The sequence below is a fragment of the Myotis daubentonii genome, chromosome 5 (genome assembly GCF_963259705.1).
Source record: "Myotis daubentonii chromosome 5, mMyoDau2.1, whole genome shotgun sequence".
NCBI classification, from domain to species: domain Eukaryota; kingdom Metazoa; phylum Chordata; class Mammalia; order Chiroptera; family Vespertilionidae; genus Myotis; species Myotis daubentonii.
In genome coordinates, this window is record NC_081844.1 from 80,082,819 (window position 1) to 80,101,651 (window position 18,833).

General features: G+C 43.7%; 2 protein-coding genes across 2 annotated transcripts in view; both read right to left on the reverse strand.

Annotated features, from left to right (window-relative positions):
* Window positions 1–18,833, reverse strand: part of SPOCK1 (SPARC (osteonectin), cwcv and kazal like domains proteoglycan 1) — a 500,524-nt gene that overhangs the window by 242,958 nt on the left and 238,733 nt on the right. The window lies entirely within an intron of this gene.
* Window positions 11,956–12,581, reverse strand: LOC132234424 (serine/threonine-protein kinase MARK2-like). Its single transcript, XM_059695402.1, has one exon. The coding sequence runs from the start codon at window positions 12,520–12,522 to the stop codon at window positions 11,956–11,958; it is 567 nt and encodes a 188-aa protein (XP_059551385.1). The 5' UTR covers window positions 12,523–12,581.

The window sequence follows — 18,833 nt, forward strand, 5'->3', positions numbered from 1 at the left end:
ATTGGACAATCTGAATAAAATGGATAAATTCCTAGAGACACAGATCTTCCAAAACTGAATCAAGAAGAATCAGAAAATGTGAATAGATCGATTACAACTAATGAAATTGAAGCAGTATTTCAAAAATTCTCAGCAAACAAAAGTGCTGGCCTGATGGTTTCACAGGCCTCAACATAATAAAGGACATATGATGAGCCTAAAGCCAATATTATACTCAATTAGATAAAATTAAAAGTGTTTCTCTTAAGATCAAGAACAAAACAAAATGTCTACTTTCACCACTCTTATTCAGCATAGTTCTGGAAATCTTAGCCACAGTAATCAGACAAAAAGATGAAATAAAGGGATCCAAATTGGAAAAGAAGAAGTAAAATTGTCATTATTTGCAGATGACATGATATTGTACCTGGAAAACCCTAAAGACTTCACCAAAAAACTACTATATCTAATGAATTTGGCATAGTAGCAGTATACAAAACTAACATTCAGAAATGGGTGGCATTTTTATACACCAATAATGAACTACCAGAAAGAGAAATTAGGGAAACAATACAAGTTACTATTAGAGCCAAAATAAGGTACCTACAAATAAATTTAACCAAGTATGTAAAAAAAAAAAAAATCAGTACTCAGAAAATTATAGGGCATGAAAAGAAAAATGGAAAAAGATACAAATAAGTGGAAGTATATACCATGTTTATGGATTAGAAGAATTCACATCATTAAAATGTCCATACTACCCAAAGCAATATAGAGATTCGATGTAATTCCTGTCAAAAAACCAATGGCATATTTCATAGATCTAGAACAAATATTCTAAAATTTTATATGGAACCCAAAAAAGACATCAAATAGCCACAGCAATCTTGAGAAAGAACAAAGTCGAAGGGAAAACAATACCTGATATCAAACTATACAACAAGGCCATTATAATCAAAACAGCCTGGTAGTGGCATAAGGACAGGCATATAAATCAATGGAACAGAACAGAGAGCTCAGAAATAAGCCCATGCCTTTGTGGTAAATTAATATTTGACAAAGGAGGCAAGAGTATACAATGGAATAAAGACAGTTTCTTCAATAAATGGTGCTGGGAAAATTGGACAGGTACATACAAAAAATGATACTAGACCAACAACTAATATCATACACAAGAATAAACAGCTCACATACCTATCAATAGATTAGTGGATAAAAAAGCCATGGTACATTTATAAAATGGAATACTACACAGTTGTAATAAAGAAGGAAATCTTTTGCAACAGCATGGATGGACCTAGAGATTGTTATGCTAAGTGAAATAAGCCAGTCAGAGATAGACAAATATCATACGATCTCACTTATGTGTGGAATCTAATTAAAGTAAACTGAAAAAGTAGAAACAGAGGCATAGATACATGCAATAGACTGTCAGCTGTCAGAGGGGAGGGGTGGTTGGGGGACTGGATGAAAGAAGCCAAGGGATTAGCCAAAGGTTGAGGGGGGTGGGATATAAAGATATCTATATATCACAATGTGGTGATAGCCAGAAGTAAAGGGAGGTGAGGTGGAGGTGGAGATGGGCAAAGGGGACAGATAGAGACTTTGTTTGGAGAGATGGGCACACGATACAGCATGCAGATGATGTTTTATTGAGTTGTACACTTGAAACCTGCATGGTTTTGTGAACCAGTGTCTTCCTAATAAATACAATTAACAAAAATAAATAAATAAACTATAACTATAACTACCTTCTACACACCCCAAAAATGTTGAGGATATATTAGTGAACACTTGTTACACTAGGAATAGAAAATGAGCATTGGCATTAAGATGCCAGGTGAGAGCTAACAATTAATTGTAAACACATCATGTTTCATTATGATTCAGTGATCTTTAAACTTAATAATCAATCTGAAAAGCAGTTTTAGAAAAATAATTGGTTTCAGAAATAGGAAAAAAACACATTGATGTAAGGATATCTTTCCACTACTTTCTGGAGCATTAGGAAGCCATTCCCAGGATTCATACAGCATTTATAAAGATTAACTATATATTAAATGATTATTATACCAACTGTTGGTTCTAATCAATAGTTAAGGACATAAAGCAGAGGAGGGAATTAAGTACACCTTCAATATTGCTCTTTAAAAAACAAAAGCAAAGTTGAGGGCAACACAGGCATCAAGAACTCGTGGAAATGAGAGAAGCACACGTTCTCTTTGACATTGCCAGACAGTGTGCTCATGCTCTGCAATGGTGCCTAGATGGTTACTGAATGGAAATCTCAGTAACATCAGTAATCTTGGGGGATTGGTGGGCAGATGGCCTGTCATGAATTATATAAAACATAAATTCTCTCATAGGTGCATTTGTAAAAGACAAAATGTCTTTTGAAGAGCTTTAACTACCCTGAGATATTCTTCAAGAATGGAATCCATGTCAAGAAAAGAAAAAAAAACCCCAAAAACTAATGAGGAAGACAGTCTGAAGGATTAAAAGGCTTATTAAACCAGGTCACAGAAGAGACCATGAGGGAAGAGGACATGGTGGGCAGAGGTGGAGCCTGGCTGAGGTTAGAAACAAGGCACTAGTAGGCGGCCAGGCAGGAGAGTATGGAAAGGGTAGGGCAGGGCACAGTGACAGGAGGCTGGGTGCCTAGCGTAGGCCTGGCCTGTAGCAAGCTGAGTTCTGGAATTAAGGCTGGAGAAGCCCCTGAAGGTCTCGTAGTTCCTGTATGGCCTGGTGGCACACACATCTGGGTTACACTTGCTTTGGTTCAGGTGCCACCATCCATGCAGAAATTTTGGTTCTGCTCTGGTTGGTACCCACACCATCGTATGGCTGTGAAATCATGCAAATTGAATATTTTCTTTGCAATCTGCCTTCTTCTTGGTTACCCATAACAATCCAGAGTGCAGAATGGATGCACCTCTTCTGGACCCCAGATACACAACCAGTTATTACTATAGAAGTTCACAAGACAGTTAAAAAAATGTTTACTAGAAAAAAAGGCTTTATATTAACTCATCAATTTTTCTACATACAACTTGCAGACGAAGACTTATCTACCAAGCAAAGTTTTCATACACTGAAAATAAAATTCACTATTCTTTTGGTTTCTTTCTAGGTGAGGATGTACAGAGAAGTACCGTAAGATTTCTGAACACCTTTCACCCTTAAAAATCAAGAGAGTCTTAAGCTATATAGCATAGTACTTAGTACCTAACAATATAAAGTCTTAGACTTCTTTAATTACTCTATATGCATCTGTCTAATTCATTCAATCAGAAAATATTTTCTGAGCCACCCTTCTGTGCTCAGTCACAGGTGTAAGTGACATATTATCCTGTCCTATGCATTCAGTCTAGCAGAAAAGCCTGTTTCCATCATCAACTATGAAGAAGGAGGCAGAAGCAACATCTACTTCCATGTATGAGGTAGTTATGAGAACTGATCATAACTACTGACTGATCAATCTCTATGATGAAGTACAGGATACATACAATAATTGTAGATGACTAGTGATAGAAAATAGTGTACCTGGTGATCAAGAATGGGAAATTTGGCCCAGCAAGCATGGCTCAGTGGTTGAGTGTCGACCTATGAACCAGGAGGTCACAGTTCGATTCCCAGTCAGGGCATATGCTTGGGTTGCAGACTCGATCCCCAGTGGGGAGCAGGCAGGAGGCAGTCAATCAATGATTCTCTCTCATCAATAATGTTTCTCTCTCCCTTCCTCTCTGAAATCAATAAAAATGTATTTTAAAAAAGAAAGATGGGACTTTTGCAATCAGTGCTGGGTTCAAAGCCTAGCCTTACCACTTGCTGTGTGATTCTGGGCCTCTCTGAACCTCAATTTCTTCATCTGAATATAGGGATGAGAATAGTTCCAGCCTTCTAAGGCAGCGGTTCTCAACCTGTGGGTCGCGACCCCTTTGGCGGTCTAACGACCCTTTCACAGGGGTTGCCTAAGACCGTCCTGCATATCAGATATTTACATTATGATTCATAACAGTAGCAACATTACAGTTATGAAGTAGCAACGAAAATAATTTTATGGTTGGGTCACAACATGAGGAACTATATTTAAAGGGCCAGAAGGTTGAGAACCACTGTTAAGGTCACTGTGCACATTCAAAAAGATAATTCATATAAAAGGCTTAGTACAGAACCTGGAACAGAGTCAATACTCAAAATGAGTGGCATCAATTAACATATATGCTATAAAGATCCTCCCTTAGACTTCAAGAAAAATTCATGGAGATTAACTACAGTTTTCACAAATCACTGTTGCTTCCCATCATAGAATCCTGACCAGGCCTCAAGCACATTTCTTATGTTTTTAAGGAAAAGATGACTGTTCTTTAAATGGAAGTCAAAGGAGACCTAAAGCACCAAACCTCACTGTCACAATGTATAAATTCTCTACCAACTCTTTTGAAGATGAAACCTGACTTATTCCCTCACCAAACAAAAAACAACAAATAAATGGAAAATTACAGGGAGCAGATGGAGTCCATTTCCCTCTAGTAATGCTGTTCTCTGTGGCTATTCTTGGCTCCAGCACATAATTTGTTTGAAATTTCATGAAAGAAAAACATTAATGCATCAAAAATGCACATTTCCTTTGATGCAGTGTCTTCATCTCTATGAACTTATCCTGCAGAAATACAGAAGTATGATAGACTTACAGCACTAGTCAATGAACTACCACCTTGAGTATTAACTAAAAAACCTAGAAATAACTCAAATCCAAAAATAAGAACATGGTTAAATAAATAGTAACACTTCAGGAGTACAAACACAATAGAATACTATGCATCCACTAAAAATAATGTATTGACAGATGAATTGATAATGAGAGTTCTCTAAGATCTAACTGAAAAAGCAAGTATGCATAGAAAAATGGACCAGGATAAACGCATTGTTGTAATCATATAGTCCACGTCAGGACAAAGCCCAAGAAGCTGCTAACAATGGTTATATGTGGGAAGAATTATGAGATAAAAAGGAACAAGGGAGCCAAAAGGCTTCACTTTTTATTTTATACACTTTTGAAGTCAATTCTTTACACCACATGCATGTATGTTTCACTTTTTAAAACTACATTTCAAGCTGTCAGTTCAAAAGCCAAAATGCCTCCTCAAATTATAATTAACACTGAGCTAAGAAGAACTAAGTTCAGAGAAAATTAAAATTAGACCTTCCTTGAAAAACTTGATAAACTTCATAATTAAGGCACATAGTACTTACTTAGTACAAAGTTGTTGCTGTTGTTGTTTTTTGGGGGGGTGGTTGCATTTTAAATAAGTTAACAATCAGTCAGCTCTCCTTATTCTATGCAGCACAATATGGTGGAGATTAAAGCCTGTTTGTGGAAACATACCTGGATTAAAACCCTGACTCCAGATGACTCTAAACCAGGGCTAAGGCCTATGGTTCAGGGACGAAATCTAAGGCCAGTATGGACTGTCACCAGTTTTTGTATGACCTACAAGCTAACAATTTTTTCATACTTAAATGGCTGAAAATTTGAAACTAATATTTCCCAACTCATGAAGATTTTGTGAAATTCACATGTCAGTGACCATAAATAAAGTTTTATGAAAACACAACTGCTATGGCAAAGTAACCCAAGATGGGAAAAGAGACCACCAAGCACTCGGGAGATGCAGAAATTCACCTTTCTTCCAACAGCAGCGCTGCTGGCTCAGGGGATCAGTCAACAAAGCTGAGCAAAATCTATTCTGCTAAACCTAGTTATATATATCCCCAGATTCTGTTTCTTGCTTCTGGGTCTATGTGGGGTTTTTCTAAAAGCTATTTTGCTGAAAAGTAAGTTATAACAGTCCCCTAGCTGACACCAGCTGCCAACACCCAGGGACTTGGTTTCCGTTCAAAACCTCTGCAAACTTAGTGTTCCAGTATGTGGGTCTGCACGGTGTAGCAAGCGAGGGCTAGACTCATTATAGATAAGCAAGCATCCTGTCACTGCTGGGGCTGGGTTAAGCTGTCCTTACACTGTCCCTACAGTGCCCACTGCCCTCACACAACCACACCTATTCACTTGCATATCACCATTTGCTTTCATACTACAAGGCAGAGTGAGTTGTACTGGAAAAGACCATAAGCCTAAAATATTGACTTTAAAAAACACATTTGTTGACCCTGACCTATACAACCAACTTAAGTGATCCTCAGTTTCCTTAACTATAAAACAGATGCATTCATTAGTAGTCTCAATTGTACAGGACAGTTATGAAAATTGACTGTAATAATATGTGAACAGCACTCAGAACTTGCTATTCTTTATATTATTTTCCACATTTTAACAATGAAATCAGGATTTTAAAAAATAACCTATAGCATGTCAGTTTGATTAGGTAGAGCATTTTTTAATGATATATAAAATAATGTATCTTCCTTTTTAAAATTGTTTTAATTTTTATTCTTTTATTTTTTAAACTAGAGGCCCAGTGCACAAAATTAATGCATGGGGAGGGGGGAGGGAAAGGGGGACCTCAGCCCAGCCTGCACCCTCTCACAAACTGGGACCCCTAGGGGGATGTCCAACAGCAGGTGTAGACCCTATCCCGCAGGGATTGGGATCAGGCCTAAACCAGCAGTCGGACATCCGTCTTGCAATCCGGGACCACTGGCTCCTAACTGCTCACCTGCCTGCCTGCCTGATCATCTCTAACCACTCTGCCTGCCTAACCATTCACCTGCCTGCCTGATTGCCCCTAATTGCTTGCCTGCCTGATCATCCCTAACCACTATGCCTGTCTGCCTGATTACCCCTAACCACTTGCCTGCCTGCCTGCCTGGTCATCCCTAACCACTCTGCCGGCATAACCATTCACCTGTCTGCCTGATCATCCCTAACCACTTCTGACTGCCTCATCACCCCTAATCACTCACCTGCCTGCCTGATCTCCCCTAACTGCTTGCCTGCCTGCCTGTCTGATCACCCCTAACCACTTGCCTGCCTGCCTCATCACCCCTATCCACTCGCTTGCCTGCCTCATCACCCGTAACCACTCTGCCTGCCTGCCTCATCACCCGTAACCACTCTGCCTGCCTGCCTCATTGCCTGTAACTACTCTGCCTGCCTGCCTCATCACTCCTAACAATCTCTGCCTGCCTGCCTAATTGCCCCAAATCACTCACCTGCCTTCCTAATCACTCCTAACCACTCTGCCTGCTTGCCTGAACACCCCTAATCACCCACCTGCCTGCCTGATTGCCCCTAACCACTTTCCCTGCCAGAACGCCCCTAACCACTCTCCCTGGTGCCTGATCGCCCCAAACCACTCGCCTGCCTCACTCATCATCCCTAACCACTCTGCCTGCCTGCCTGATCACCTCTAACTGCTCGCCGGCCTGCCTGATCTCCCCTAACAACTCTGCCTACTTGCCTGATTGCCCCTCACTGCCTCTGCCTCAGCCCCTGCTGTGGCAGTTTCATCCCGAAGGATGCCCGGAATGACATCCAGAAGGTCATTCAGCTGTCTGGTCTAATTAGCACATTACTCTTTTATTACTATAGATTATAGTATTATTTTCTATTAGTTTTAGTATAGAGTATAGGTCACACAATCATATACTTTACAAAGTGTTCACCCTGATAAATCTAGTTCCCATCTGGTAGAGTACATAGTTATTAGTGACTCTATTGACTTTGCTATAATTTCCATATCCATGAATATTTTGTAACTACCAATATTTACTTCTTAATTACTTTACCTTTTCCACCCAGCCACCCAAAACCCCTTCCTCTCTCGTTCTCTGGCAGGGCAAATTGTCTTCCATCGTGCTCTGGCCAAGTAAACTGTGGTGAACTGTCTTCTCCTTGTGCTCTGACCGAGTGAGCTGTCTTCTTCTCATGCTCTGGCCGAGTGAACTGTCTTCTCCTCATGCTCTGGCTGAGTGAACTGTATTCTAATGCTCTGGCTGAATGAACTGTCTTCGCCTCTGCTCTGGCCTAGTGAGCGGTGGTGAACTGTCCTCGCCTCGCGTTCAGGCTGAGTGGTGGTGTGTCGAATAAGACTCCCTCCACGTTCTGCGTGGAGTAGGGTTCGGTATCTGAAAGAGGAGCCGCACAACAAATGAGAGAAAAAGACACGAGATAATTTTGCAATATTGGGGGACCAGGCAGGCAAGTCCTGAAGGACTTCCACCACTGCTCAGGCTGCTCCAATCTTTTATTGATCTGGAGTAGCCCTTAGGGTAAGGAGGTTTCAATGACACAGAGATCAGCAAACAATTTCCAAGAATAGACAAAGTATCTGATTAGCTCATCAATAGATTTCCGGGAAAAGGCAGAGTATCTGAATAACAATAATCAACAAGGATCTACATAAGTATCTAAGGAATTAAGTGAACTAAGGTGGGGATGCTTCAACTATTATTACCTAAATTAACTGGGTGGTTCCTAGATTAACTGGGTGGTGCACAGTCCTGACCTTTGCTAGGACTTCAAAGGTTAATAGCTTTTGGGGGTCTCTGTCTAAACTCAGCTAGTGAAGACAATGAATGGACTCCGGCAGTGGTGAACTGACCTCGCCTCGCGTTCAGACCAAGAGAGCTGTGGTGAACTGACCTCCCCTCAGGTTCTGGCCAGTGAGCGGTGGTGAACTGACCTCCCCTCGCATACAGATCTAGTGAACGGTAGTGAACTAACCTCGCCTCGCGTTCAGACCAAGAGAGCTGTGATGAACTGACCTCCCCTCAGGTTCTGGCCTGTGAGCAGTGGTGAACTGACCTCCCCTCGCATACAGATCTAGTGAGCGGTAGTGAACTAACCTCGCCTCGCGTTCAGACCAAGAGAGCTGTGATGAACTGACCTCCCCTCAGGTTCTGGCCTGTGAGCAGTGGTGAACTGACCTCCCCTCGCGTTTGGCCGAGTGAGATGTGGTGAACTGACCTCCCCTCAGTTTCTGGCTGGTGAGCGGTGGTGAGCTGACCTCCCCTCAGTTTCTGGCGGGTGAGCGGTGGTGAACTGACCTCCCCTCAGGTTCTGGCCTGTGAGCAGTGGTGAACTGACCTCCCCTCAGTTTCTGGCGGGTGAGCGGTGGTGAACTGACCTCCCCTCAGGTTCTGGCCTGTGAGCAGTGGTGAACTGACCTCCCCTCAGTTTCTGGCGGGTGAGCGGTGGTGAACTGACCTCCCCTCAGGTTCTGGCCTGTGAGCGGTGGTGAACTGACCTCCCCTCAGTTTCTGGCGGGTGAGCAGTGGTGAACTGACCTCCCCTCAGTTTCTGGCCGGTGAGCGGTGGTGAACTAACCTCCCCTCAGGTTTGCCCAAGTGAGCTGTGGTTAGCTGTCCTCCACTCAGGTTGTGGCCGGTGAGTGGTGGTGAACTGACTTCCCCTTGCGTTTACCCAAGTGAGCTGTGCTCAGCTGTCCTCCACTCAGGTTGTGGCCGGTGAGCGGTGGTGAACTGACATCCCCTTGCGTTTGCCCAAGTGAGCTGTGCTCAGCTGTCCTCCACTCAGGTTGTGGCCAGTTAGCGGTGGTGAATTGACATCCCCTCGCGTAAGCCCAAGTGAGCTGTGCTAAGATGTCTTCCACTCAGGTTGTGGCCGGTAAGCGGTGTTGAAATTATTTCCTCTCGCGTTTGCCCAAGTGAGCTGTGTTTAGCTGTCCTCCACTCAGGTGGTGGCCGGTGTGTGGTGGTGAACTGATATCCCCTCGCGTAAGCCCAAGTGAGCTGTGCTAAGATGTCCTCCACTCAGGTTGTGGCCGGTAAGCGGTGTTGAACTTACTTCCTCTCGCGTTTGCCCAAGTGAGCTGTGTTTAGCTGTCCTCCACTCAGGTGGTGGCCGGTGAGCGGTGGTGAACTGACATCCCCTCGCGTTAGCCCAAGTGAGCTGTGCTTAGCTGTCCTCCACTCAGGTTCTGGCCGGTTAGCGGTGGTGAACTTACTTCCTCCCGCATTTGCCCAAGTGAGCTGTGTTTAGCTGTCCTCCACTCAGGTTGTGGTCGGTGAGTGTTGGTGAACAGGCTTCCCCTTGCGTTTGCCCAAGTGAGCTGTGGTTAGCTGTCCTCCACTCAGGTTCTGGCTGGTGAGCCGTGGTGAACTGACTCCCCTCGCTTTTGGTCTAGTGTGCTGTGGTGTACTGTCCGGTCATGGTCTCACTCAGTTAACTTTTTTCTCTTCACTTCTGGCCAATTGAATCTTTTATTCTCATCATCTGGCTGGGTGAAGTGTGGCCACCGACACTCCGTGCATGAATGTTAAATTGGTACCACCCGTGTAATTTTTACGCGTGGTTTTTTAGTTTCTCCTGTACAGCAGAAGCATCTTTTTAAAAATCCTAAAATCCTCCTTGCCATCCCTTTTCGGCGCTGGCTATGGTCAGGTGAAGAGGCTCGGGTCTCCTCACAAGATGACCTAGCTTGGCCTTTGTTGGTGGTTTTCTCCTCTGTGCCTCCACTACAGCCTCTGGGGCTGCTACTGCTCTGGGTGGCAGGGAACATGTTACTGTCACCTTGGAGTTCTGGCTTCAGTTTCTGTTTCCTTAATTCCCCCCTGGTGTCTGGCTGGGAAGTACTCTCCAGTTGTCCGCTGGCATGCTGGCTGGTGTTCTGCAAGTTTGCGCTGCCAGCCTGCCTGGTGTTCTGCAAGTGAGCACTGCCAGCCTGGCTGATGTTCTCCCTGTGCACACTGCCAGCCTGGCTGGTGTTTTCCAAGTGCGCACTGCCAGTCTGGCTGATGTTCTCCAAGTGCGCACTTCCAGCCTGGCTGGTGTTCTACAAGTGCGCACTGCCAGGGTGACTGGTGTTCTGCAAGTGCGCACTTCCAGCCTGGCTGGTGTTCTGCAAGTGCACACTGCCACCCTGGCTGGTGTTCTGCAAGTGCGCACTGCCAGGCTGGCTGGTGTTCTGCAAGTGCGCACTTCCAGCCTGGCTGGTGTTCTGCAAGTGCGCACTGCCACCCTGGCTGGTGTTCTGCAAGTGCGCACTGCCACCCTGGCTGGTGTTCTGCAAGTGCGCACTGCCAGGCTGGCTGGTGTTCTGCAAGTGCGCACTGCCAGGCTGGCTGGTGTTCTGCAAGTGCGCACTTCCAGCCTGGCTGGTGTTCTGCAAGTGCGCACTGCCAGGGTGACTGGTGTTCTGCAAGTGCGCACTGCCAGGCTGGCTGATGCTCTCCAAGTGCGCACTTCCAGCCTGGCTGGTGTTCTGCAAGTGCGCACTTCCAGCCTGGCTGGTGTTCTGCAAGTGCGCACTGCCAGCCTGGCTGGTGTTCTGCAAGTGCGCACTGCCACCCTGGCTGGTGTTCTGCAAGTGCGCACTGCCAGGCTGGCTGATGTTCTCCAAGTGCGCACTTCCAGCCTGGCTGGTGTTCTGCAAGTGTGCACTGCCAGGGTGACTGGTGTTCTGCAAGTGCGCACTTCCAGCCTGGCTGGTGTTCTGCAAGTGCGCACTGCCAGGGTGACTGGTGTTCTGCAAGTGCGCACTGCCAGGCTGGCTGGTGTTCTGCAAGTGCGCACTGCCAGGCTGGCTGATGTTCTGCAAGTGCGCACTTCCAGCCTGTCTGGTGTTCTGCAAGTGCGCACTGCCAGGGTGACTGGTGTTCTGCAAGTGCGCACTGCCAGGCTGGCTGGTGTTCTGCAAGTGCGCACTGCCAGGCTGGCTGGTGTTCTGCAAGTGCTCACTGCGTGGCCAGATGATCCTCTTCACCTCCACTCTAATTGGAGGGGTGGCAATACTCCAGTCCAGGCCCCCCGATGGTGTGGTGGTGGGCACACTGAACTCTGGGCTCGGTGGTGGACTCCGAGGGTGTCCACCCTTCGTCTCTGCTCCCCAAGTCCCCTCGGTTGTACAAACTGTTCTGTTGGAGTCAGAGGAGGACCTGGCACTTACTTTTATTGTTCGGATGCCGGTGGTAAGTTTCATGTTTAATATCCGGTAAGTCCCCATCACACTATCAAATTTCCTCTCCATCAGGGATGACTCTATCTCCGCTGGCTCATACCTCATACCCCAGTGTTCTCATGATGTCAGTGACCTGGGGGTCTATGTCAGTCCACGGTGTTTCTATGTATGGGGTCATTTCCTCTGCTTCCCTGATATTCACCCAGCCATCTTGCATAAGAATTCCCAGGGTCGGTCTTCGGCCGGGGTCGATGTCGATCATCGTCTTTAATAGTGTGTGGCACGGTATAGATAGAAAAGACAGAATAGAAAAGTCCCCACTCAAGATGTGCTCCGTGAGTTGTTCCAAGGTTTCTCCCACAAACGGACGTACTCCGGTCAGCATCTTGTAGAGCACGACCCCCATGCTCCAGACATCCACCTTCGGGCCCTCGTATGGTTCAAGCCGGAACAATTCTGGGGCCTTATAGTTGGGAGTGCCACAGAAGGTGCTGAGTTTTTCCTCCGTGAACACAGCACTCAGTCCGAAGTCAGCCAGTTTTATATTAAACCCGATGTCCAGCAGGATGTTTTCGGGTTTTATGTCCCGGTGGACGATATGTTTTTGGTGACAGTACTGGACGGCCGACAGCAGCTGCCTGAATGGGGCTCGTGCTGCCATCTCCGATAAAGGACCCCACTTCTTTAGATAATTGTATAAGGTACCTCCCCAGGCATATTCCATAAACATGTATGTATACCTGGTGGTTGGTGCTGACCACCTCAAATAATTTTATGATGTTTGGGTGGTTTAGTTCTTTCAGACAATAAATTTCTTCGGCCACGTCTGTGGAATCTTCACAGTTGACTATTTTCACCGCCACCTTCATGCTGGTTAGGAGGTGCCGGGCCACTCGCACCTCACCAAAGGAACCCCTCCCGATGTTACTGAGGAGGGCATAATTGCCAAACTGGCAGTCCACTTTGGCCAAGTTGTCCTCAGAAAAATCACACATGGTGATTTAAAAATTTCCACTGAAGGGGATCAGTGGTAGGAGGGGAGCAGGAGGAGGAGGAAGAGGTAGAGGAGGAGGAGGAGGAGGAAGAGGAGAAGGTGAAGGAGAAGGAAGAGGTAAAAAGCAACAACCAATCAATCCGCCAATCCACTACTACCAACCAATCTAACCAACCACTACTACACCCACAGCTTCCTGGGCTCAGCCAGCACCTTATATAGGATTGGTTTGCAAAGGATCCCAATGGCGCCTTATGAGGTCAGAGCAAGAAATGGACCAATCAGGGTTGGGGATGGACCACAGTGGTTTTCTCTCTTTTTGGTCCCATGATCCTTATACTCTGGGGAAAAATAAAATGACCACAAAAGAGCTTTTTTTTAATGTGGAATATTAAAGATTGATGTATACTTTTTTAGACATGAAAATCTGAAGGGAAGGAAGGAAGGAAGGGAGGGAGGGAGGGAGGGAGGGAGGGAGGGAAAGTCTGACTTATTCTCATGCTCCAGGTCTCAGTTCAAATATCACCTGCTTAGTGAGCTTCCCTGCTTCATCCATTCCTACCTGCCTCACCCAGCCCATCACGTTTGTCATCTTCATAGCACTGACCACAGTGTGGCTGGTTCTTGTTTACTGTCTGTCCTTCCCATGAAGGGAGGAGCATGACTGAAGTGTTCCCTGTGTCTAGCACATGAGTGGCAGGCAACACAGTAAGTTTCTAATCAATATTTGTTCACTGGATTAATAATGAGTTTGGGGAATAAAAAAATATATGGCCAACTATTTATTTAATCAAAATGATTCCTAAAACATCTTAAAAAACCATCATGTTCTGTCCTCACTTAGGTTTGGGGGCAGATAAGATAGGAAAGAGGAGGGCTGAAGTCTGGCTTCCCAGGAATGTGGTCGCTCCATGAGACTGAGGAAGGCCAAGTGGTAGGAGCCTTGATCAAGGTGAAAGATGATTTATCCTTCCAGTGGTACTTGCTAAGGATGCAATAAATTTGGAACCGTAATGAGGCTGCAAGTATTTTTACACTTTGAATATCCAATACCAGATGACACAAAGGACTTGTCAGGTGACCCTGAGAGGGCCATTGAGGTGAATTTCTGTGGTACTTAAATGAACCATCTCTGTGGACAGAAGTGATGCTGGGGCTTGTTAATTTACATTTGTGGAAACACTGAAACCTCTCTGGATGGAAGACATTCTGCATGGGTACAAAGGGTGAGATAGTATGTTGGGGCAAATTCTACCCGTTATGGAGGCAGAGAGGGAACAGACAGGCTTGGGGACACTTAGGGGGAGCCTCTGGCACATTATGTTTCAAACTAATCTTCAAAGAAAGCTCCCTACTTTCAGTACACTGAGTGTTTTAACCACGTGTATAAGTTATTATTCAAGTAATTACTTTAACATTTCCCTCCTCAAGTTTCAGCTCTGTGTAAAGGGATCATTAGAGGGATTAGCCTGTGAGTTTTTCCCTCTACTGCACTTTTACTTTTTTAGTTTGTTACTTTTACTACATCAGTGACACTCAGCTCCTAAGCATGACAGTCTCTCCTGCTGAGCTGATTGGGACCCAAATGGGGTCATCTCATCAATTCTAGACAGCTGTTCACAAGTTCCAGTCAGAGATTAGAATAAGCTCAGAAAGGAGAAGAGAATTTCAGCAAAAGCTGCCACTCTATGAGTTAATTGTATCCATTTATAAAAAGTGGTATCAGTAGTTAATAACACCAATTTGTTTTCTTATCATAATGATCCCTTTCAGCAAGGTAAATGCATACACAAAGATAAGACATTTAAGGTAAAACTGTCAAATCAAAAGCCAAGCTTTAAAAAAAAAGAAACAGGCTATCATCTTTTTCAATATGCTACATCAGTTATGTGCTTGTGATTGTGCCCAAATGAGCATATAGCTTTCTTATGTTTTTTTCTCCTTGTAATTTGCTTAGTTTGGGAGGGAGGTGGGCAATAAGTAATTTTACTTCTTGTTCTCAGGAGTAAGAAGGATTTTTTGCTTTACTGTGCCTGGCTCTTCCTGAAAGAGGACTGAGCTCCTTGACCCTTTCAATGGATCCAGACAAGTCTTAGGAACTGCTCCTTCATTCTTTCTCAGTTCATCTTATCTCCTGGGATTTCCTTTACCTGCTTTACCTCCAAAATATCTTCTTCCTCAGAGGTAGCAGGGCCCCTTCTTGCTGCTCAGAGACCATGCGAGGTTGCGTTCTTTCCAGTTCCAGTCCCGCATGTGTCCATGAGCCCACACCAGCTCATTACAGGGCGCTTCCTGGACCTCAGCCAAGGTTCTGGTTAGATGGATATCGCGCATGGAGCCACATGGTTGCCCACATCCAGCCTGAGGACTTAGGATTTCTTCTTGTCTCCTCATACATGAACTATGTGAATGCCGTGGGGCCATTCTATCCATTGGCCCCTGAGTGTCCTACCTCATATTTCCTCTTTTTGTGCCAAAGTTTTCTTAGCTTTTGAACTAGTTTTCTTAAGGGAGGCCTATCACTCCAGGCTGCCTGGAAAGATGAAATGCAAAGACCATAGGGGCCGATTTGTAAACTCCTACCCTCTGATTCATCACCTGACAATATAGAATTAAACATTATAACACAGAAGAAAACAATTGAACCACTAAATTACTCTTGGCAAGGCATTCTAAATAGTGACTAAGATACCAGAAAGAAAATGTTTGGTATTTCAAATTAAGTGGCTTTTTGATGTCTGCAGTGTTTTCTCTAGTTTTTAATAGGGCACCTTTGTGTTCTGTTTCATTTGAAAGAGCCCGAGGGTCTTGACTTGAAAGAAAGCAACTCAGGGAACCATTACTATCACCTACTCAGTCAACATCAAAATTTATTGAGCAACCACTAAGTATAAAGCATGTTACACTACACATGCTAAGAAAACACATCTTTCTCTTCACACTATAAAGGATGAACCCAAATGGAAATACTCATTTTTTAGTCACTCATATGAGTACAATTCAAATAGACAGGTGTGGTGTTTATAGAGGGGGCTTGTTACAAGGTCTTCAAATGGCCATATCTTTGCATCCAGCTACTGGTTCTGTAAATTGTCTCAGAGACTCCTACATGTAATATGGCCTCAAAATATTGCAGGAACTGTGAAAAAGGAAACAGGGTTCACCATTTGTTTAGAAGAGCATCTCAATGTGATACTGATCAGGCAGCATCTATATTCATGTCTAACCTGCTAACCCATGGACTATCCTCATAACAATATGCTTAGTAACTTTTTCTCATCAGTAAAAGAGCCCAACATTTTATAGGAATTGTACTTGCTCAAAATCCTATGATTGGTTTAGAATTTCTTCTTTGGTACATGTTGGTACAACATTTTTTTCCAAAGTTAAAGTTGATTTGGCCTCTTCACCAACTATCAGAAATTCCTTGGGGCAAGAGTCAATATATTCAAAATGAGAAAAAAGAAGGTATTTTGTTTGAGTTGCCAGTTTTTGCTCAATATCAAGGAAAGTGATTTCCAAATAATATAGTGTTAGGATAGGCGTTTGCCAACCAGACTTGTTTTCTCCAGAGACCTACACAGGCCTCAGATACACGGGTCAAGATACAAGTTGTTACCCTAGAGACACCCATAATCAGCCACCTACTTCTTCAAGTGCCATGTAGGAACCAATGTAATGGTGATTTGGTAAAAACATAGCAGATAACAACCCTTTTTTTAATCCCCCCCCCCAAAAAAAAAACACAACCCAGAAACCTTTATAGAAAAATACTGTTTTTTAAAGTTCTAAATATAAAACATACTTCCAGGTTTCATTAGCATTTCATTTGGTCTTGATTTATGATTTTCCCCTTCTCTTAGAGATATTTAATCTCTAGGGTCATGTACCTTCAAACAGCCATGATCTCAAATTATAATAAAAGACACATTTTTAGTAGAGGAAAAGCCTATTATAAGTCCCTCACCACTCAACAAGTATATAAATATACTTGTTTAGAAAACTACATAAGATGCCCAAATAGTCCTCTTTTAAAAAAATGATTCAGTTATTTTCTATATCCAAAGGTCTGCAACAAGTTCGTTTTTGAACATAAAGAAGGGGAGGGTAGTTCCAAATATAAAATTACACAAAGTTGTTTCTTATTTTTGAAGGAGAAAATAAACTTGATAAATAGGCAATCAGTTTGATGAGCAAACTTGGGTAAAGTACCTGCTTTGTGCAAGTCATAGTTCTGGGGATGGAGAAGATACAAGAACACATAAAGCATCATAGTCCCTGATAGGGCATTAATTATAGTACCCTCACTATTTTTATAGATGATGATGATTTTCATAACTGATGTTCAGTAACACCCAGATTCCAATATTGCATGGCTAGGAGAGAAGTGATATATGGGATATCTATCCATAATATATAATTGTTACATAAGATGTGATGCTAACAAATATGGCTCTACCTGTAACTGGGGGGAGGTAGGAGGAGAAAGCATGCTGGTTTGAGGATAAATATGACAATTAAAGGGGGTTCAATGTGGGACACTGTGAGACAACTATGTGCCTAATGTGTACCAGACACTCTATTAGATGCTGAGAATACAGTGGCACACTAATCAGATAAGATAGTGCATGGGGAAGGAAGGGGGAGACAATCAATGAATGTATAAACAAATGGATGAGCAACTTCAGAGGATGAGAAAGGCTAAAAAGATAATCATGATTACAAAATAACATTCTGAGGAGATAACAGGAAGGCTGCAAGCTGACTGATCACACACAGTCTCTGGTACAGAAGAAAAACAGTGGGAAGAGTATTCCAGAAAGAGACAACAGTAGTAGCAAGTCCCTAACACCTAAATGGTCGTGACATGTTCACAACACAGACATAAGGCCCCTATAGAAATAGTATAATGTATGAGGAGAAGGTTGTTACAAGGTAAGTTGGGCAGATAGGACGTATAGGAAGGGCCTTGGAGAGTGTGGTAAGAAATTATTAGATTTTATTCTATATTCCGTGGAAAGCCACTGGATAGTTTTAAGTAGGAGAGTGACTTAATATGCCTGCATGGTCAGAGTCTTTGATAAGACCAAGTCAAGAGGTAGAGACTTTGTTAACATTATAACACTGAGGTTTTTTATTTTTGTTGTTAAGAGAATCAGACGATATTTAGTTTTAAAAAGACATTCCACAATGGAGACTGACATCTCAAATTCAGTATGTCCATGATTGCGATGTCTCCCCAGCAATCCTCCCTCTTTCAGAAAAGGTCATTATAGGCTTCTAGTTTTCAGAACAAAATTATGAAGGCTTCCTTGATGCATCCAATTCGTCAGCAAAGCTTGAGCCCATTTCTCACCTTCTTCATTGCCCAAGGTTGCCTAGGTGGTAGGGTGGCTGAGTGGGGATTTGAACCCCAGCCTGTCTGGCTCTGAAGCCTGGGTTTTGTTCATGACACTCTTCATGTGGTTAGAGTAATTTTCCCCCCTATGGGGCATTTGGCAATGTCTGTAGCTATTTTTGGCTTTCCTACTAGGGCGGTTGCTGTTGGCATCTAATGAACTGAGGCCAGGGATGCTGCTAACATTTTGCACTGCGCCAGACACTCCCACAGTCACCCAACCGATGTCAGCAGTGCTGAGGCTGAGAAGCCTCCTCTAGAGTGGCAGCAGCCCTGGCTAGACTATGTCCATTTACTCAATGAATAAATGGTAGCTATTTTGCAGAAGTCATTGGGATAAAAATAAACCACATTTGGCTTTGAGCTACATCCATTAAATATTCATTTAAAAAACAAAATATTGGTATATCCAAACAAATAACTTCCTACTTCAATTTAGAATATGAATTTCAGTAAAATCCTAAAAGAGGGAAAAGAAAAAGCCTTATGCATCTCTATAGAATATATTTTGTGCAGTAGCGCCAGGAAGAGCTAGGGTCTGAGGTGGGAGGATGCATGAATGTTCAAAGAGTAAAGTAAG